The sequence below is a fragment of the Camelus ferus genome, chromosome 11 (genome assembly GCF_009834535.1).
Source record: "Camelus ferus isolate YT-003-E chromosome 11, BCGSAC_Cfer_1.0, whole genome shotgun sequence".
NCBI lineage: Eukaryota > Metazoa > Chordata > Mammalia > Artiodactyla > Camelidae > Camelus > Camelus ferus.
The window spans coordinates 31,349,881-31,371,853 of NC_045706.1; the positions used below are offsets into that span (position 1 = coordinate 31,349,881).

Consider the following 21,973-nt stretch of genomic DNA (forward strand, 5'->3'; position numbering starts at 1 on the left):
GAAGCTACCTACTCTATTTTTGCTGAAGGTTTTTTGAGTGCATGACATTGTGTATGAAAATTTGTAGAAGTAATTTATGGCTCTGGATGTTAAAATTCGCCAGAGATTTATTTTTGCTTCTGTCAGGCAGTTCGACTAGATGCATTAGCATTCCTAGGTAACTTTAAGACAGGGAATGAGATGCCTTAAAGCTGGACTTCAGGCCCTGTGAGGGACAATCTGTTCCTCGTTTATCTCACTCTAAGCTCTAGCCCCTTGGAGTGCACCCAAAAGCCTGGAATTGCTTACCAAGGCCCTCTTCCTTGGTGGTACCTGTGTAAAAGTTTATTTTAGGAATTTTAATACAACTCGCTTAACTCTGTAAACATATCCACTGCCAAATAAGAAATAATGGGACAAGCAAGTTAATATAAGAAACCAAATTTATTAATCATGGATTTACTGACGGTGGTTTATTTTATTAGATATTATCCATAGCTTATGTTGATATCAGATTTTGCAGAGAAATTATATGATTATTCTTATTAAGATAATGAATACTTCTGCAAGGCAAATTTAGTTCCTCAAAGTAGCACATTTGCTAATTCTCCAACAGGGTTTGATTTTACTTAGATATCAAACTCTGAATTTGTATACTCAACTTGATGTGGGCACAAAACTTATTCTTTGCATATATTCCTTTTAAGTGCTTTGGTTCTTCATGCTGAAACATCCCAATTTCCAGAAATCTGGCTGCCAGATCAAAATTGTCAGGGCACTTCTAAGGGTTAAGATGTCAATAGAGAAAAATATATACACACATATTTTATTATATACAAAGAACAACAAAAAGTTTCATCAGGTAAACAAAAGAATAAAAATTATAGTCATAATTAACAGCTTCAGAAAGCTCTTAAATCACTGTGACCTTCTGTACAAGATACAGGCCTCAAAATGGGGCCACATAGCCATTAATCACAGCTCTAGGTGGTTCTCCCATAATAGCAATCTATATTCTGGAGAAGATGGCTTTTTGTGAACTCTCTGGGCACTAATGTGTGAGGCCTCATAAAGGAATGAAATGCTTTTACATCTAGGGGGAAACAAATTAAAAATATTGAGGGAAGGGATACTTCTACATTTATGTTTATTGTTGACAGTGATTTTAGAGATAACCACAGAAAAGTGTTAAAGATTTCTAGGTAAAATTCTGGCTATCTCATAATAATAATGGATCCCATTTTGTAGCTCTACAAATGGTTTGGTGACAAATAAAAAGGGAGAAAGTGAGAGAAGGCAGAATGAAAAAGTCTAGGGAAGGAGGCAAGCGAATATAAACATAATTCAATCATAGCAAGAAAAGAAAGAATATGGTCCTTCCCAAGACCAAGCATTGGTGACATTTACCTTTGTAAGTTCAAGTGTAAAAAGAACAGTGCAGATTCTATGTATCTGCTATTTAGTAATACACAAGAAAAGTACTTTCCATTTGTTATAAAAGCGCTATTTTATATCAAAAGCTAGAAATATATATTTACTCAATGCAAATTCTAAATGAAACTCAATATACAGTGAACTACAGGAATGACAGAAAAATGGGTAGACATTAAATGCAACTAAATTTACAGTACTGCCTTGATATTTTCTACTCGTTTTTAATCTATACACAAGGCTCAAGTTCTGGAGTTACAGGTTTTATTTTTCATTTTTCTTAAAAAATAAAATTACCAATCCTCGAGTGAACTAAAAATTGTTCTGGGCTCGTAGAGGTAATCTGCTCTTCGTAACAGATTGCTCTGTAGTATCTTCCACTTTAGACCTCTCCAATGGATTAATGCCTCTGTTTTCTTTGTCTTTTCCATGTGATTTTTTATGCTGTGGATTTAAGGGGAGAAATTAAGTCAATATAAAGTAACATTTGATACATATTAACCATATTCTATTTTCAAAGTTCTCTGAGTTATAGGCAAGAAACTAGGTGTGGAAAACTTCAGAAAATGCTCAGCACAAATTTGAGCCAATGATTTGTTTGGCAAGGAGAAATCAATGCCTTCTTCATTTTATCACCAAGTGAGGTAAAAGAAATATTAATTTTCTGTATGATTTTTCAAGGAATAATTACAGATTTTATTGTGGAGCGATGGTTTGCAACAGGGAGCAATTCTGCCGCACAGGGGACATTTGGTAATGTCTGGGGACATTTTTGGTTGTTAAAACTAGGCGGTGCTACTGGCTTCTAGTAGGTAGAAGCCAGGGATGTTGCTAAACATCATATAATACACAGGACAGTCCAGGATAACAAAGGATTATCCAGTTCAAAATGTCAGTAGTGCTGCTGTTGAGAAATCTTGCTCTAGGGAAAAAAATGTTTACCATCATACAAAAAAATGGCAACTCCATTTTAAGCAGAGAATCTGATAAAAATAGGGTACCTCAAGATACTTTTTGTTTAAACTATATTTTATCTTTTAAAAAAAATCTTATTTCATATTTCTAATTTGGGAATATTTCATTGGAATCCTAGTACTTGCCCTTAGAGAGCTTTAAGTGACTGATGACATTCATTGTAGACCCATTTATCAATTCTGAAACAAATTACAAACCAACTTCAGAGTTTTTAACCCAGTTTCCCCATATCAGACTGCTATCAGAGAAAAAAATTTCTGGACTTCAGCTAAAGGTCTAAACTCCATCCCAAGTCTTTCCTGGTACGCTAGGGACTTCCTTGCTGGAGCTGAACCACTAAGCCTGGCCTTCAAAATGCTATATGCTGTAATAATGAAAGGACTTCCAGCAGGGATTAAGTAGTCAGTAAGGTTCTCCTCTCCTAACTTTCTCCCTTTTCTTAACTTTCTCCCTTTTCTTAACTTTACAAGACAGAAAAGAGGGTCAAAAAATAGAAGGAAATACACTTAGAGTTTTCTAATAGTAAAGAATAAAGCATAAGGTAGGAAGACTTTGGGGATAAAATTGCCCTGATGCAGATAGAGAGGAATTTAATAGAATCTGACTTAGAAATTTTAACAACTTAAATCAGGGATGGAGAATATTTAGATCTTGGTGGAAAGACCTGCTGGTCTATTAAAGACAGGTACAGTTGTGCATGTGCATATCAGAAGCAGCACTTCAACTATAAAATACAGATATCAATTGTCCTATGTAAGGAAATCCTTACTTCACAGACTGTCTAGGCTCATGTCTTCAAATTCGAGGGAAAAGTGTTAGGCAGTTTATAGTGCCATTCTCCAAGAAGCAGTAGGAAAGGTCACAGGATTTAAACACACAAGATCAAGGCAGGTGAGGAGTTCAGGCAATATGGGGAAATAGTTAACAGGAGAAAAGCCTCAGGCAGGAGAAAGCAGTCATTTAACCTGAGAGGCCTTTGGTCTCTCAATCTTTCAAACTTCTTGGCCTTCAAAGTCTGATTATGGGCAGAGATAGGCTCTAGGACTTCCATGTCAAAGGTGGAGGGAAGAGAGAAATGACTGCATTCAGTATCATCTGAGTATGTTGGAGGCAGAAAAGGGATAACTGTAACAGTTGAAGATTACCAGCTGAGGGTGGGATTAAGTCAAATTTTGCCTTTATTTATCCTACAGAAAACCCTTAATCAACTACCATATTTGTGTAAATAATTAAAGTCAGAAAAGTTAACAAGCCATCCCAGAGGAATGACTAAAATATTTTTTCTGTCCCAGCCACTAAGAGTAATGCCTTTATACTGAATATTAAATAGCCGACTGACATCAGATGTGGAAGGGTTATCTGATAAGATGTAATCAGGTACCTGGAAAAATGGAACCCCACCACTTGATGAACAATCCATACTAGTATCTACAGATGGCTCTTGACTTAGAGGTTCTTCAATAGTGTCCGCCAGAACCGCCTTTTCTTCATCTAAGTCCTAAAATAAGAAGTTGGATGAGTCATTAAGTCCTGGGGCTTAAAAATCTTCACAAAAGTAAAGGCAGTTTTCTTCTTTGAAAATAACACAGTGTCTATTACACAAAAGTTAAACTTCAACAAAATTAGTACAAAGTGTACAAAATAATAAAAATAATTCCTATTATGTTTTCATACAGAGAAGTACCTATAATAAAATGTTAAATGTGGTACTCTCAGAATAAAGAGATTACAGTTTCTTTCTTATTTTCTTCTTTGTTACTTTCCAATTTCCCAACTTTTCTATAATTACCATAGTTAAGGGCACAGCTTGTGGTGCTTGTCTGGGTTCTAATTCCAGCTCCATTCCTGTGACTTGGGACAAAGTAATTCTTAGTTTCCTCACCTGTAAAATGGGGACAGTACTAGGATCCACCATTGAGGGTTACTGAGAGAATTAACTGAGTAACTATTTTTGTAAAGTGCACATAATAAGCACAACATAAACACTGTCTATTATAATTATGTATTAGTCTAAAAATAAAAAATGGCCCAATTAAAAGAAACAGGCTTAATGGTTAGACAGGTATCCTTAATGAAAGACAGGGTAGGACTGAAGGGCAAAGAATAAAATCCTTCATATGAAGTCAATGACATCAAGAGTTGATGAGAGGGTTCTATAAGTATGATGCTTAAAATGAATTTTACCTGACTGGTCTCTTCTTTGTTGTTTTCTGAACAGTTTAGCATCATTAACAGCTCAGGCTGTTTCCTTTTCAACTGATCAAAGAGCTGTTCACGTGGCTGGGTTCTCACCAGTGTTGATGGGTACAAATAATTTTTCCTCTGTGGTGTCGTACCTTTAGTGGGCATAACATAAGTAGGAAAAATTGAAGTGTGGGATATGAATAAGATATTTTTTTAATGGTAGAATGTATAGTTCAAAATGAGTCTGTTGTACAGAACCATTGCCATATATGAGAATCAGTCTTATTATCTGTCAGGCATATATTGTATTTCCTACCTTGACAACTGATCTTAAATAGATCCAATTACTTTCAAAATTTGACGTATGCCAAAACATGAAATTTTCCATTCCTTTTTTTTTTTAACATTTTTTATTGAAAAATTTTCCATTCCTGAGCATGTATATAAGATGTATTATAGGCTCTAAAAGGATTCAGAGTGCTATGAGAAATGACAGCATTATTGGAGTCAGAGCATGACCAGTTTGATAGGGATAATCATTTCCCAGCACTACCAGTTTGATAGGGATAATCATTTCACTAAAAATTTGGTGGCAGCTAAATATTAACCAGCTACATTTCTTTATAATAACTCATGCTCTCATAAATTACACAGGCACTTGCCTTTCCACTTAACGGTTATGTTCCTAATTTCATTGAAAAGTGGACAATAAATATCAGGCCTCTTAGGGAAAAAATAAACTAACATCCTTCCTTTAGGATCATCTCCTTTTATAATTACTTTAAAAAAGAAAGTTTTAAGGTATAATCGACATACCACAAAATTCACTCAGTGATTTTTAGTAAATTTACAGGGCATGCAACCACTACCACAGTCCAATGAATAACTCAGTTACTCATCCTGTATTAAGTAGTCTGTTATACCTTCTTTCAGGAAGGCTTTCCTGAATCATCATAGCCTACACTGATCTTTGCTATCTCTGACCTCCCAAAATGGTGATTCCTAAATGCCAATCTAACAGCCCATGACAAAACAAGAGATACACACAAGAAAATGCATAATGTGGTGAGCTTTGCTAGATTTATTTAATCACTTTTCTCCACTATTTTTGGTATTAAAATGTCCTTTTATAAATAGTGCTAGATAGATGTTTGGTTGGTTTTCTTTTATTTGTTTTTAAAATGTTCTCTCTTAACAAAACCAATTCCCTGAATGTTTGTAAGATTTTATTGAATTATGATGCTTAAGTTTCTAGGAGTATATGTCATCTATATCATGATATCTAATGCTTGATTGAAGCTATTTACCATTCCAATTTTTCCATATTTGAGCTGATTACAGTAAGAATGGTAAATTCCTACTGGGCAATGGCAGGGCCTAGTTTTTCTGAACATTGGGCGCTGTATATGGTTGAATTCAACTTCAAAAATTTTAACAATTCCATTTCCCTTTTAAAGTACCTGTTGGGATATCCAGTTTCAGATCCTCTTGTAGAAAGCAATTAAGCTTAGTCAAACCAATTCTTACGGTTTTATTAAGTTCTTGACTTTGTGTCATTAATTCTTCTTCATCAGTAGCTATCTGACCAAGAAAAATATTATGCTGGTTCTCATTAGCTGCTTTATGTCCACTTAATTTTTCAGTAATCTCCGAACATGAAGTCTCACAACCTTGGTTTACAACCTGTAAATGATACAAATGAGCTTTCATTATTAAAACCAAAGTTGCTGGTGTTTTATTCAATATATTAACTTCTCCTTACCTTGAAATTTTCCATAATAAAAGCTTAAAAAAACACATGCAAAAGTAGAGATAATAGTATAATTAACCCCTTTATATTCACTACCCAGCCTCAACATTTATTAATACACAGGGTATAGATCAAACAGATTGGCCACTTACTCCTGTTCTCCACCAGGTTTATTTTAAAGCAAATCCTATATCATTTCATCGATTTACTTCAGCATACATCTCTAAGAGTTAAGAACTTTATAAGACCACTCTCACATCTAAAAAAATTTAACACTGATTTCTTTATACCAAATGTCTTAGTCAATGTTCAGATTTCAACAACTGCCTCAAATATTTTTTATACTTGTTTTATTTGAAACAGAATTTATCATTAGATTTGGTTGATATGTCTTAAGTGACTATATAATTTATCATCCAAAAGTAGATACTTCTCAGAGTAAAAAAGGACCATTCTTAACAATAATTATCCCAGTGCAATAGAAATAAACAAGGCCTATCCCAGGCAACCCAGGATTTAAGGCCCTCTAGTCTTACCTCTCTTTTGATAGAGGTTATCCTTCCTCATACTTTCCTCCTTGAAAAAAAATTTCATTGAAGAAACTAGGTCTTTGCTCTAGTGACTATCTCTAATTCCTGGACTTGGTCGAGTGCATCTCTAAGCTGTAGTTTCACATGTTCATCTGTCCTCTGTATTTTCCACAAATTAGATCTACAGGTTTCTACAAGTTAGATCTAAAGGTTTGCTCTAAATCAGTTTTTAGCTTCTTGGCACTGACTTCAGGTGGTACTGAAACACATAATGCCTGGTTGGTCTCTCACGTTAAGATTAATCGGTATGTTTGAGTGAGGTCACCCTATTAGTTATAAAAATCTGCCAGCTTTTGATCAAATGGTGTAAGCAGTCTTAAGTGTCCACAGGGGTTATTATTTCACTAAGGGTTGCAAAATGTTGATATTCTAATTCTATCATTTCTTCTGCATTTTATTAGCTGGGATTCCTTTTGAAATACCTTTCTTCATCTATTACCTGCTAAACCAAGATAGAATTCTTTCAGGAAAGGAGATGGATGCTCAATTGTTTTCCCCTTATTTACCACTTCTTAGAATAATTCATTTCTTCCCTAGCATGATCGAAAGGAGACCTATGAAATTTTAATGAATTCATTGGTTTTAATATATTTGATATATTTTAATCTGTTGTAGCAATTATTCTTTTTGATGCTCAAATTGTACCATCTGTAAACAGTGGAGTGTCATCAGGTTGGCTCCTAAGTCTTTTTGACACAACTCACTAATTTTTAACAGCTTCCTTACTTTCTGGTATGACAAGACCTCTAGGCTCATTTGATACATTTTTTCTGCTTCAAACTTGAAATCAGCTGTTTCTCCATTAGAATTAGTTCCTTCTAATGAAAAAAGCTTATATAGCTTAAAGTACTTAAGTTCTTTTACCTAATTCCTGAGAATACAAGTAAAATCTTTTCACTGCACAGAAGAAAAACCAAGCCACAAAGGGTTCATGCAAGTGTCAAGTTCAAGCAAACCCACAAACCTATTAAGTATCTTCTAAGCAACCAGAGTAATATCCTAAATACTTAAAGTAGCAACAGGTTTGAATTGAATCAGCAATTACAGGAGAAAAGCAAAAAGCATATATAAATGAAAGATATTATATAGCAAAAGTCACGGTGCCCCTAACTGAAGGAACTAACAAGTCAAAAATCAAAGATGGCTATAGGAAAGACAAATGTTAAATAATTTCGACATCTAGGCAACAGAGACATGAAACAAGATCGTGTATAAGCATACCAACCATTATACTTAAAAACTTAAGTCATTCATTATATTTTAAAATATGTGTTTTGAAACCAATTCTTAGCCAAGAATATTTAATTTTCTGATTATCACTATTTTCCCTAAAGTAGGTTCCATAACAAAGTTATTACCTTCAATAAATTCTGAAGTTCCTCTTCCCTTTTATTTATGCAAGATATCCACTGTTCAGAAAAACAAAGTGTGCTTGTGTTCAGAGCCTCACACCTCTGTTCAGTCTCTTGAGATACTGTATCAAAGCGGCTACTAAGTTTATCACAGTGTTTCTCAGACTCTTCAACCAATTTTGTACCTTCCTGGTTAAAACATCTAAGTTTCTCTGACAAGTCATCAAAATCAGCACAAAATTTTTCACTGTGAGAAGTTGTTTTGCTGATTATATCTTTAGATTTCCTATAGGAGAAGAGAATAACACTGTTAAAATGGAAAACTAGAGTTCAAAGGATATATAACCTGCCCGAGATCACACAGCTCAAAAAACAGCATATTCAAACCTAAGCAGTCTAGCTCCAGAGCCCATGTTCTTAACTGTCTTTTCACAGCAGACTGATAGCACATCTGCCACTAAATGACCTTTGAAAATATTTCTTTTCTTATAAAACTTTTTCCAGCCCTTCTCCAGATATGACACTTTGTACCTCATAGAATATTAACTATACACTTAATAAAATGAGTTCTCTACATGTTTTACTCCTCCCACTAGATTATGTTACTTAAGGACATCTCCCACAGCTTCTACTCAAGTCCCTAAACTGTCCATAGGCATTCTATTCTTAAGCAGTTTTGCCTTGTCTATGATATAAAATAAATCATAAAATTATATTGAGGTATGACAAACTATACATACGGCAATGTAGTACAATGTAACACAACCCCGATAAAAAATCAGTGTCAGAACATACATTTAAAATTAATTGACGGCTTCATTCTCTCAGTAAGGTTCCCTAGAACAGCATTCAAAGTCATCTCACAAGACCACAGAGTTAAACTTTGGGGAATGCAGGTTACCCTCTATTACCACTAGATGGTACACCTTGTGAGTAAATCAAGTGAGGAGGCAAATGTGTTGAATACCAAAGTTCAACTACAGATTAAGCGGAAATAATTGAAAAAGGAAAAGAATTTTAAATGGTAAGCTTGGAGGCTATCAACACAAATCTATCCTCTCAAGGAATCACAACCTAGCAGGAAGATGAAATTTATTCATAAGAGACTACAATCTACAGCAAATGCCAAAGGCAGTGGGACTCAAACTGCAGTATACATAAACCTCACCTAGATTACTGGGGCTTGCTCCTGGCTGATTCTTTTACAGGGACCCTAGACCACACTTTGAGAAACATTGGTGTACATAATAAATGTCAGGAGGATAAGAAAAATGACTTGCATAATGACTTCCATAGGTCTTAAAGAAAGTATATCATAGTTCCCTTCCCATTTCAGTCCTACTCTAGTATTCCTTTTCAAAGACACGGAAGAAGTCAGAAATCCTTATGTCTAGACACTAGGGATAAAAAGTAGGGAAATGCTTTCTAGATTCAGAATCTAGAAAGAAGAGTTCAGAATGGAACATGATATAATAAAAAGGACCAACAACAGTACTGAAAAACAGATGACAAGTAGGTACTAGGATAGGTAATAGCCGGAATTCTAGAGCGGCATCATTTAATAGAAGTATGTGAGCCACAGATATAATTTTAACATTTCTAGCAGCTGTATTAAAAAAAAAAAAAATATATATATATATATGTATTTATATATATATATATAAAACCGAGTAACAGTGTGCTGGGTCAATATAGCATATGCAGATGTAAAATACATGAAAACAATGCATAAGAGATAGGAAGGAAGAATTGAGAATATACTTTTATAAAGTCCTTTCATTATACATGAAACAGCAAATTATTTGAAGGTAGATTAAAATTATTTAAAAATATATATTATTAACCCTAGAAAAACCACTTTAAATAGTAATTTTAAAGTATAAGTCAATGAGATAGATAAAATGAAAACAAAAATGCTCAACTTAAATTAGGAAAGGAAAAAGGAAACAAAGCACAAATAATGCAACAAACAGAAAACAACAAAATGGTAGATTTTAATCTAACTATATCAATACTTTAAATGAGAATGGTCTAAACACACCAAATAAAAGCCATACATTGTTAAATTTGATTGAAAAGCAAGATCCAATTATATGTTGTCTACAAGAAATCTACTTTAAATATAAAAAGCCAAATTTGAAAGGATGGAGAAAGATATATATGCAAATAGTCATCAAAGGAAAACTGAAGTATTTGTGTTAACTTCAGACAAAGTAGACTTCAGAACAAGGAAGATTATCAAGGATAAAAACGGATATTACATAATGGTAAAAGGGTCAGTTCTCTAAGATATATCAACCCTAAATGTGTATGCATCTAACAACAGAGCATCACATGTATAAGGCAAAAACTGGCAGAACTGAGAAGAGAAATAGACAAATCTAGAATACAGTTGGGAGATTTCAACACCGCTCTATTGGTAATTGATAGAACAGGTAGGCAGAAACTCAGTGAGGATATAGGTGACCCAAATAGCAGTATCAATCAACTTGACCTAGTTGACATGCTTAGAACACTTCATTTGTCAAAAGCAGAACACAGATTCTTCTCATATGGGTAGCATATGAATGATGCATGCCAGAATAAAACTGCTAGGGCTCTGAAAATTAAACTGTTACTGGAACCACAGCCCCCAAAATGGTTCAGAACCTGCCCACTTAAAAAAAGACTTAAATAGGATGCTTAATCTCCTAACATAATAAACAAATTGTTCAAGATACAATTGAAAAGCACTCTGGAAAATCACAACTTGATTGAGGAAAGATAACAAGTGCCAACACTGAGATAATTCAAATGTTGGAATAATTTGGCAAGGATTTTAAAGCAGCTAGCCATCATAAAATTGTTCCAATGAGCAATTAAAACACATCTAGAGAAAAAAAGATCTTAACAAAGAAATAGAAGAGATTTTAAAAAGAAGCAAATAAAAATTACAAAGCTGAAAAAAGCAGTAACTGAAATAAAACACCTCACTGAATGGGTTCAAGAGTAGGTTAGAGATCACAAAGGAAGGGTCAGTGAACATGAAGACATTATAGAATTCACTCAATCTTAACAACAACAAAGAGAAAACAGACTATACATCTGTAGCCTCAGAGACCTATGGTACCATAATAAAAGATCGAACATTTGTGTCATCAAACTCCTAGAAATAGAGAATTTTTTTCTGAGAAACATTCAAAGAAATAATGGATGAAACTCTCCAAGCTTGGTTAAAGGCATAAGTCTATAGATTCAAGAAGCTGAGCAAACCCAAATAGAATTAACTCAAAGAAATACAGAGAAGACACAATATAATCAAACTTATAAAAACTAAGGAGGCTATAAAGTGATATTAAACACCAATGCAGGGATCAGCAAACTTTTTCTTAAAAACCCAAAGAGCGATTATTTTAGGCTTAGAGGCTATACAGACTTCGATGTAATCTCTGCAGTGCAAAGGGATTCAAAGATAGCCAAAGGCAACATTTAAACAAACAGGCAGACTGAGTAAACAAATATGGCTCTGTCCAATAAAATTATTTGCAACAGCAGGCATCTAGCCTGCTAGTCATAGTTTGCCAAACCCTGCTCTACGTAGTAAGGATATGTCTCATCATGATTATGGGTTAGAAATTGTGAAATTATTTAATGCATATTCTAAGATTGAACAAGTAAATATATTGTGGACGAGAGCCAGGTTTCTCACTGTCTGAAAAGGGAGCACAAATATGAAATAGAAATTTATGTGCATGTATATATACACATTCACACATCTATCTCTAGCTGTGTCCATCTAGGGAGCCTTAGAAAAAAATGACACCCCAATAACAATGAGAACATCTAGTGTCCAGATCTTGGTTTCTGTCAATATGAGTTCAGAGCTGGGGCTGAGAAAGTACAAGATACCTGGAATATCTTGCTATATCAGAAAATTAAAAAATGCTCAAAAAGGACAGGTCATATCAAAAGGACACAGGAGACAACTTGAAGAGGCTCTCACTAGTTAAAACTGGGATAATTTGAGTATCAAAATAAGTAATAGTGGATTATAACCCAGAGGATAAAAGAATCCATGAGTACATGCTAACATAAATAAATGAACAAGAATAAGTGGCAGGACTTCCTCTCAGTAGAATGCCAAATAACAAATATAGAAGGAATCATGGAGTTAGAAAAAAGATTATCTGACAACCAGTATCATAATTGTTTCAGACATGCATATCAATAGATTCTAAGAGGAACAGGATACTTACATAGTTTCAAAGTATCTCCCCATAAGTTCTTCATTAATTTGCAAAGGAAAAGATTAACTTTACAGTGGAGAAATCTGGATGACAATACTATATATAACCAAATTACCAAAGTTAAACCTCTTGATATCTAAGATGCACTGAGGACACACCATTTTTGTGGTATTCTTGACAACTGCAACTAGTCCTGAAAGCCAACCCCAATTGAAGTACTATATAAATATTCTACTCTTGGAAAAAGAAAAGGCCAGGAATGAAAATGACTAAGGAAACTACTCCAGATTAAAGGAGACTCAAGAAACATGACAATTAAGTGCAATGTGTGATCCTGAATTAAATCCTGGACCAGGAAGAAAATCTTTTTCTTTTCCTATAAGGAACATTAGTGAGACAACTGGTAAAATTTGAATTAGGTCTGTATATTAGATAATAATAATTACCAATATTAAGTTTTTTGATTTAAAATAATTGTCCTATGGTTATAAAAGAGTATCCTACATTTTTAAGAAATATATAAAATGAAGTATTTGGGGGTAAATGGGCATTATAAAGACTATTCAAAAAAGATTATATATATATATATATATATATAAAATATTAGCGATAAAAGAGGAGAGAGGAATGAGAATGATAAAGCAAATATAATAAAATCTTAAATGAGAAAAGGTGTTGACAGTATTTGTACTATTTAAAGCTTTTTATTCAGAAATAATTTCAGGCAGAGAAAAGTTAAAGAGAATTTAAAACAGCTTACTGCTCTGTATTTTCTTGAACACCACTAAGTGGTTTCTGGATGTTCTCACACTTTTCCTCCAAAGCACAAAATCTCTCCTCCCAAAGATTGATTAACTGGCAAAGTTCCTGTAAGAAAGGTGTGGGGAGTGGAAGAGACTGAAATTATGACACAAACTTTTTATTCTATACTTACATGAAGTATTTCCCCATAGGTGAGAATTATACAAATTCCTGACAATAGATCTTTATCTCTCTCTCACAGAGGAAAATAGTGGAAGTGATATTAAAAGAATAGTATTCTAAGCATTTTTTTAAAAAAGTAAATAATTAGCAAACTCTGCTGTTTTACCTATGAATAACAAATTACTTTCAGTATACCTCAAAACTAACCAGATACACCAAGATGTCACATTGTGTTTGAGAACCACTTTGAGAGATATACATAGCTCCTTCTGAACTGATAACACCAGAAGGGAAAAAGTAATGCTCATAATCTTAATGGGTCAAACAGTCCAAAAACATTATCAGTCACTAGAGCTGAAACATTTTACAGAACACAGTTGGATCATATTAATAAAATGTAAATAGTTTTGCCTTTTCTCAAACTTGTCATCTTCAAAAATAGTATCTCAGAGGCACACAACATGCTAGGGCCTTACAAAAGGAAGCAGCTTCACTAAAGACCAAGGAAGAGCTGAAAATGCACTCAGCAGTCATATTAACTATTCAGTCCATTAGTTGGCCAAGATCTCTGAATAACACATCAGCTGACAACACACATGTAACACTCAGATTATGAATCAAGTGTGTCAGTATTTTTACTAGTCTCGAAGTAGAGGGAAATGTAGGTATTCTCAGATTTATCTACATGTAAACAGGTGTTCAGAGTTTTACATAATTGGTTTGTCAGTGCTAGCCTCAAGTTCTAGAAAAATCTAAGAAGTAGCTCAGTTAGCTTGCTTCCTTAAGCCTGGGAAGTCAAACCACTCATGCTAAAATACTTTTCATATCATAAGTGTTTTATTTTCAAACAGCTACTTACCAATTTTAAACATTTCAAAACAGCTGATTTATAAAAAGGTGATCTACCTTAGAATATATACCTAAAAACATCTAGACAGGTTTAAGGTAGACACTCTAGGAAGAGGTATGAGAAACTGCTGCAATTTCAAATTGCAAAAATATGTTCTAGAAACACGGAAAAGCCCTCAAAAATGCACGTCTTTCAGGCAATATAATCATCACCACTGCTATAAGATGACCTAAATAGTAAAATGTTCGTGAGGCCTCAGTTTTCTCATTAGAAAACTGAGCTAGTAATAGAACCTGTATCTATATCGGTGGGAGGAATAAACATATGGTGAGTTGCTCAATAAATGTTAACTATTATTTGTATTAATTCCTGATATTAACCTTTTGTCTGAAAAGTTTCATGCTTATCAATTAGAGAAACAATCTTATTTTCAAGTTGCTTTAATTCTTACCTAAAAATCTTGGATGTGTTTCTCTTCTCATTTCAGGTGACATGGATATGAATTCCCTTTTCCTCATTTCCAAAATAATCCCTTACTGGTCACTATATCACGTTAACAGTTTTACTGACCAAAGAGTTCTATCATATAGTAATAGTCTCATTTAATAGAACTTTTAGACATTCATTACCAAGGCTTATAGATAATGACTTCCCTGGTTAAGAGGTTTGATTTTGGTTTAAAGCCTCATATACTGAGGAAGAGTTTATATAGAGAAGTCATGAATTATATTTATCAATAAAAATTAAGAATTATATTAATATATTACAATTTAAATGCCTGATATCAATGAGACATACAGTAAAAGAAAGCAGGACATAGTTTATGAAAGAGAATAACTATCCATGCTACCCCAAAAAAAAAAAATCAATTTGTCAGGTTATAATGTAGATACATGTTCATTTTAAAGGCTATGACCATTTTCTTCTAACCGTACTCCCAACAGTATGTTTTTGCAGCTTTATGTTTCATCTTCAAGTGAGGAAAGGACTCTTGTCTAATTGTGCTTTAGCATAGGGTTCTACATGTAGTAAATCATCAACTATTAACTGATCAAGAAAAGTACTTTCAATTATTTTACATTAATTATTGTTATAAGCAAAAGTGGCTATGGTATTTTCAGGTTTCTAAATTAGTTAGACAGCATTCCGTTTAGGTAACAAGGATTATCAAGTTAAAGATCTTAAAACTTTTTACACTCCCCAAATCACCTAAATAAGATACCTGTGAGTGGATTTTCTTTATCGTCTTCAGGTCTTCAGTTAAGTTCTCACATTGCTTCTGTGATTCGGTCAAGGAAGAAACTGTATTTTCTTGTAGTTCATGTAGATCGTTACACAGTGTACTGAGAAAGTCATCCATTTCCTTTTTCTGATCTTCTATCTTTAAAGAAAAAACTTAATTTCTAAGTTTATTTATTTATTTGTTATTTTTATTTTTTGAATACATACAAAATAGAAAAGAGAGAAAATAGTATGCAGAGAAAAGTCCCTTTCTCCAGCCCCTAGAACTCCAGTCCCACTTCTGCCTCCAAGACACGATGGCTACCATTTTTAAACACTTCCAGAGATATTTTATTATCCATATTTAGGCACGCATATATGGGTATGCATTTATATGTATATCTTCCTCACCGACCATACGATAGCCTATGTATGCTACTGTATAAACTTAAGTATCTATCTTGAAGGTCATTCTCTCTCATTTCTCTCAGCCATGATTCTGCTGACCACATCAGTGTAGAGAGCATCTTCTCTCTTCCCTCCTCCAGATTCCTTCTTACAACCCATGCATTCTGCACATAAACATATCTCCAGGTATGGCCACAGAGAGAGTTTCTTTCTTAAATGACAATTTGAGAGAATAAGATTATTTGTTACCTTATTAGCCACTATCAATGAAGTCTTGAAAATACGCTTTAGTTGATTATTGATTTCCAGGATAGATACCACAGTGGGGGATAAAACTGTTTCCAGTGAACTGAGAAGGTCAGTCTTAAGTACATTCTGGTTTTAAAAATAAACAAAGAAGAATTTAAAAAGAATATTTTCACCTCCATAAATCTGACTGGTTAAATGATAATATCTTAAATACTCTGTTATCTAAGCACATGTATATTAACATCCTAAGTGTCCATTCTCTGTTCCTTATAACCTACAGACCCTAGTACTAGAGTTTATATTCATCATAAATCACTTAATCCTGCATATAGTAATTAAGAGAATGTTCACTTCATGTACAGTAGATGTTTAACAGTCTAATGCAGCAGAAGTCAGAAGAATTCAGAAGAGGGGGAAATGACAGTCATTTGATAAGATTTCAGCATTGCAAACAAAGGAGGGGAAAAAAAAAACACAAGTACATTCTAACAAAATAAATTTCAAACAAGTTTAGGTTATAAAGTCAAAAAGGCTAAGACCAAATAGGCTTCAAAAGTAGGCTTTGGGCTGGAGATATTTAAATTTGTCAAGGTTCTTATTCTTGTCAAGGTATATAGAAAAGTTGAGAATGTACTGTTGTTTGGGAATTTTTATAAAAAGGAAAAAAAAAATTCTGATCTAAACTCCTTTTACTAGGGCAAGGATGAGGAACTTTAACAGAAATAATTAGTAAACACATAAAAGGCTACCAGTATTCTTTTGAAAGAAGAGCTATCATACTAATTTCAACTCATTCTGTGGGAGCAGCAATCATCACTTTGGACTTAAGCAATGCTTACAGCTTGGTAGGAAAACATCAATGAATACAGACTATCATTTAGTGAATAAATCCATTTCCAAAAAGTTAGTACCAACAGAGTATCTTTTAACTTTATCAAATATGTGTGATTGAAGAAATATACAAAATAATGTCATACAAGCACTAAAATTAGGCAAAGTATCAGCTAACATTTATAGTATTTACTTGGAAAATATTTGGTAAATATTATTAAAGTTAAAAAAGAGCCTGCATAAAGAAGGAAACAAAGTGATATGGCCAAGAACTTCCTAGACAAATCATACAAATTATTACAAAATAAAGAGTATATACAAATCAAGTGTGGAGAAGGTAATTAATATGTAATTATGTAATTATGTAATTACATGACTGGCTTTTATAGAACTGTGAAAAAGATCCTTACAGTTAAAGGCCAGATGGGCTCGATCACAGATATCTGACCCCAAAAGTTTCTATTATTGTTTCCAAAATTTTCTAAGTTATTTTTCTTGCACATTTTTCTGTATTGCTGTAGTTTTAAAATTGACCATCTAACATCCCATTCTGGTTGGGTCAGTGTGACAATTCTAGGATCCTTGAGGAAAGGATGACAGACAAATTTCTGAGCCAACTAACAAGTCATAGGTCCCTTAAATTCATCTGAAGCTAAACCCACCCTTTCTAGTTATTAAAAGGCTTACTAACTCCTACACTTAATGTTACAATGTGTAAGTGAAAAAACTTTCAAAGGTTGGTTATATGCATTTGGAAATCAATCATTCTGGGCGAAAAAAACAGTGAAGAGATTTGTCTTTATAAACCTCCTCTTAAAGTGGCATGTTTATCATTGTGACTAGTAAAGCTTAAGATGAAAGAACACCAGTTAACATTGTTTTGAAGACTTATCAAATGTAACCCTTCAAAAATACTTTAAGAGATTTACTAACAATCAATGTCTGAAGTGCAGTTTTACTTTCTGTTGCTAATGATTGTTCTTTTAATATCATATTAGAAATCTGAGAAACAAGTGTAGACACATTTTCTGGAATGGATGTGAGAGATCCGAGTGCTGTTGTAGTAATAGTGTCTAATGCAGAGACACTGGAAGACAGCAGGTTACCTATACCAAAAAAAAAGAAAAAGAAAAAAAAAAAGAAAAAAGATGTAAACTTGGACATAAATATATTTAAATACAGTTAGAACCACTTCAAAGAAGTTGGCAAAATTATATCCTTGTTGTGTAAATTTGTAATAACAAATAAATTTAAAATAATTGGCTCACTACATAAGCAAGGAATAACTTTAAATATAAATTATATATGTTCCATAATGTTCAGTAAACATTTGGTATATCTGTAGGTGTATCAGACCCAAAGCTGTAACTCACAGTAAACAAGAATTAGAATACTCTAAAAATTAATCTCTAACTAAAAGTAATACACAGTATAACTGTCGATAAAAGAGGTTATGGAAGAAAAGAAAAACTAGAAATCATTAAACAAAATTTGTAGTGGTTAGCTTAGACTGACTAGACTCTAGGTGATTTTCAAAAATTCTTACATTTCTGCATCTTCCAAATTTTCTATAGTGAGGACAATACTTTTATAGTAAACAAATTGATACTTAAGTATTTTCCAAAATGAAGGTAACAATAATGGTTATAGTTAAAAATAATACCCATATATTCTGACAATACAGCAAACATTCAAAAGATCCATACTCAAAAGAAAAAAAAAAATGGAGAATGTTTATACACAAAACATTTCAATAAGGAAACCCAAGAAATGTTAACTGTAATATCTATGGAAAAGGATATACCGTCAGGGATAAAAGGGGCTTTTTCTTCTAAAGTTTATACATTTAGTTATTGTTTAATAAACATAACATTTTACAGAAAAAAAAGACTGAGATTTGTTTTAATTCAAAGGCAGCAGAAGCATTTAATCCCTAGTTTGATCAGCTGGTGCATGCATTAGAGGGGACTAGTGACTACCACCTGAGTTTTTAATGATAAAATTTAATTATCAGTTTTAAAATTAGTCTCACACTAAACACACAAAGACTAGAATTAGAAATTATTGTACTTACCAAACAAAGTCTCGTGAACTTCGAGCATGGCCTTTTGTTTTGAGCTGCCATCCTTAATTAATTCTTCCATATTATTAAACAGACTATTCAGGTTTTTGCCAAAAATATCCTGAGCTTCTGCATTATGCTGATCAACTGCCTTCTTACGATCCAGTTTAGAATGGAGACCAGATACATCTCTTGTAGTTTCTTCAACTGTGGTAAGCAACTATATTTGATTTTTGAAAATAAATTTTTATAAGACAGGTATGACAAAAGCAATCTAATGAAAATATCTGTGCTTTGTTAGGATTTCTCCTGATAAGAACTAGTAAATTTTGTATCAGAAGAAATTTTAACGTTGATGCTAATTTATACAGGAATGTTTATTTCCCCTCCCCATGTCATCTAGACAAGGAAAATTGATTTTGCCAATCTATTATAGTAATTGTGCTTCCTCATAAATTTTTTCTATATTATGTGCTACTAATTCCTCAAAAGTACACCTAATAGAAAATTAAATACTTTCATACACCAGAAACTAATACATTGTAAATCAACTATATTTCAATATTTTTAAACGGTAAAAAAAAAATTAAATACGTTTAACATCTTACATCATTAGAAGTTACTAAATTCTTGATTACTGATTAGTTTCAACTATGACCACAGGTAAAGCATTACACCACCATTATTTTGAACACTCACAAAGTGTATTAAAATCATGTTCTACTTTCAAAACTCAAAGGAATAGTTTTTTCTTAAGTTAGCATCTCCAGTGAGGAAAATTCAGACATAATAGTAAAATAATGTTTCTTAAATGGACAGAAAATATCATTTTGGGTGAATAAATAGAATTTCACAATTAATGCTTAAGGTAAGAAAGTTACTTTTACCCATTCTTTAATTTCTTTAATGTGAGTACAAATTAAAACAAAAGACAAACCCTGCTGGCAGCATCATGAAGTTTCTCCTCAGTACTTTCCAAAGCTGATGTGATATATTCTTCTTTAACAAGCTGTAATTTAGTTTCTTGTAAATGTTTTTGAGTGGTTGCAAGTTCCTCTGTCTTATTTTGCAGGTCAGATTTGCACTGGTCAAGTTCATTTTTATTATCCATAAATAATTCTGTTACCTAAATATAATACATTAAACATTTTTAAAATAATTATAAAATGCTGAACCGGCTATTGAGACAACTAGCTATTTCATAATATAATATTAGAAGAACTAACAAATTTTTTTCATATAAAAGTTGTAACAAGTTACCAGGTAGGTTAGAACATTTCATATGGCATCTGGTTTCTTCCTGTAAATTCATTAAAAAACAAATAACACATCTAGTGGAGTGGTGTTAATTCTTCAGATTCCTTCCAACACTGCCAGGGTGAGGGTGGCATGGAAGGGTCCGATCTACAAACCTTAGTTATTTAACATCTGGTTTCTCCCAAGATCTGCATTTCCTCATCTGATAAACATGGTAGTGAACATGTCTCAGCATTCACTATTAGCTTTAACATTAAATTGTACAATTCAGTTAATTTCTTAAAATGTTGCATTAATATAAATGTCAAAATAAATAGCATCTTCATTATCATTGATGACAGTAAAAAAATCATGATACAACTTATTTTTAGTTTCAAAGTCAGCAAGAAAAGTCAGGTCCTCCACATTCTGAAGCTGTCTTTTAATATTTGCTTTTTACATGACATTCAATATTGTTTTGAATGCTTACCCTACTTAGCTCCTCCTCAACGGCAGCAATTTTTTCCATCAATTCTACAATTTGTTCTTCTTGAACAGTTAGTTTTCCACTCATGGCTCTAAAATAAAGTATAATAGGAGTTTAGCAGTTGGTATTTTTTCCTAATTCCTATAAAATTTATTCTAACACAACTGAGGCATTACATATCATCTCTACCATTTATCACTATCATGATAATGATGGCTAAGTGTCAATAACAATAGATAAAATGCAAAAAATCAAATGTATTCTTTGTCCTTGGTTTATAAATGGGCTGTTTTTCTTGTTTTCCCCATTTTGAAACTGAGAACCCCTATCTATGAGGTGAAAAAAATGTGTGTTTATAAAATTTGAGAAGCTACAACGCTGACAGACTATAACCCACATAAAGCAGAAGTGAGGGATACAACTAGGTGTCTGTAATCAGGAATATGAAGTATAAACAAGACACTCAGCATCCAGGAGAGCTTGTAATGTGAAGTCATCTGGTGTCAAAAGAAGAGGGGGTGAGATAAGGGGCTAAAATCTGGAAAACTGAATTGAAGTATGTACACAGAGCAATTACACCTCCTGCCCCCTGCACACATACCTCAAGACAGACAGCAGCATACATACATCAAACCACCATAAAAGTTCCTTAGCCTTAGCACTACTGACATTCTGGACCAGAGAATTCTTGTCTACTTTAATGAGTGTCTCTGATTTCTTGAGCATTAACAAGTTTTGGAAGTAAGTGCTGTCCTTTGCATTCTTCTAGTTCCTTCATACTAACCATTTTCTATTCCACACTGTGCTTAAATGACAAAGATCCTTTTAAGAAGGCAGATTTCCTCAAATTATTAGCTAGAGATTTTACTGATTAAAAGAAAAGATAAAAGAACTGAGGTATAAGGGGAAAGTTAATTCTGTCTTTTGATTAACAATATTAGCTCTTTATTGGGAGTAGCTCTTTAAAGTAGAATAGGATGTTTAAATGCTTTTCCTATATTGACTGTACAAGAGAAATGTAATATTGTTATTCAATAAATGATACAGTTTTGATAAATATTTTAATTGCAGTATAACTGACTTACAATATTATATTAGTTTTAGGTATACAACATAGTGAGTTAATATTTTCACTAAAAAATGATCACCACAATAAGTCTAGTTACCATCTGTCACCATACAAAGTTATACAATATTGGCTGTATTCCCTATGCTGTA

At 33.1% G+C, this 21,973-nt stretch overlaps 1 protein-coding gene across 1 annotated transcript in view; it reads right to left on the minus strand.

The window, feature by feature from the left end:
• Positions 1-404: 404 nt before the first annotated feature.
• KIF11 (kinesin family member 11) overlaps positions 405-21,973 on the minus strand; it is a 37,537-nt gene continuing 15,968 nt past the window's right edge. The window contains exons 11-22 of the mRNA XM_006183665.3: positions 20,759-20,846; positions 19,970-20,158; positions 19,045-19,252; positions 17,904-18,076; positions 16,140-16,265; positions 15,484-15,642; positions 13,248-13,354; positions 8,268-8,547; positions 6,030-6,252; positions 4,570-4,721; positions 3,767-3,883; positions 405-1,854 (exon numbers count right to left, since the gene is read on the minus strand). Coding sequence (XP_006183727.1) covers positions 1,723-1,854; positions 3,767-3,883; positions 4,570-4,721; positions 6,030-6,252; positions 8,268-8,547; positions 13,248-13,354; positions 15,484-15,642; positions 16,140-16,265; positions 17,904-18,076; positions 19,045-19,252; positions 19,970-20,158; positions 20,759-20,846 — 1,954 coding nt within the window. The 3' untranslated portion in view covers positions 405-1,722. The remainder of the gene's footprint in view (positions 1,855-3,766; positions 3,884-4,569; positions 4,722-6,029; positions 6,253-8,267; positions 8,548-13,247; positions 13,355-15,483; positions 15,643-16,139; positions 16,266-17,903; positions 18,077-19,044; positions 19,253-19,969; positions 20,159-20,758; positions 20,847-21,973) is intronic.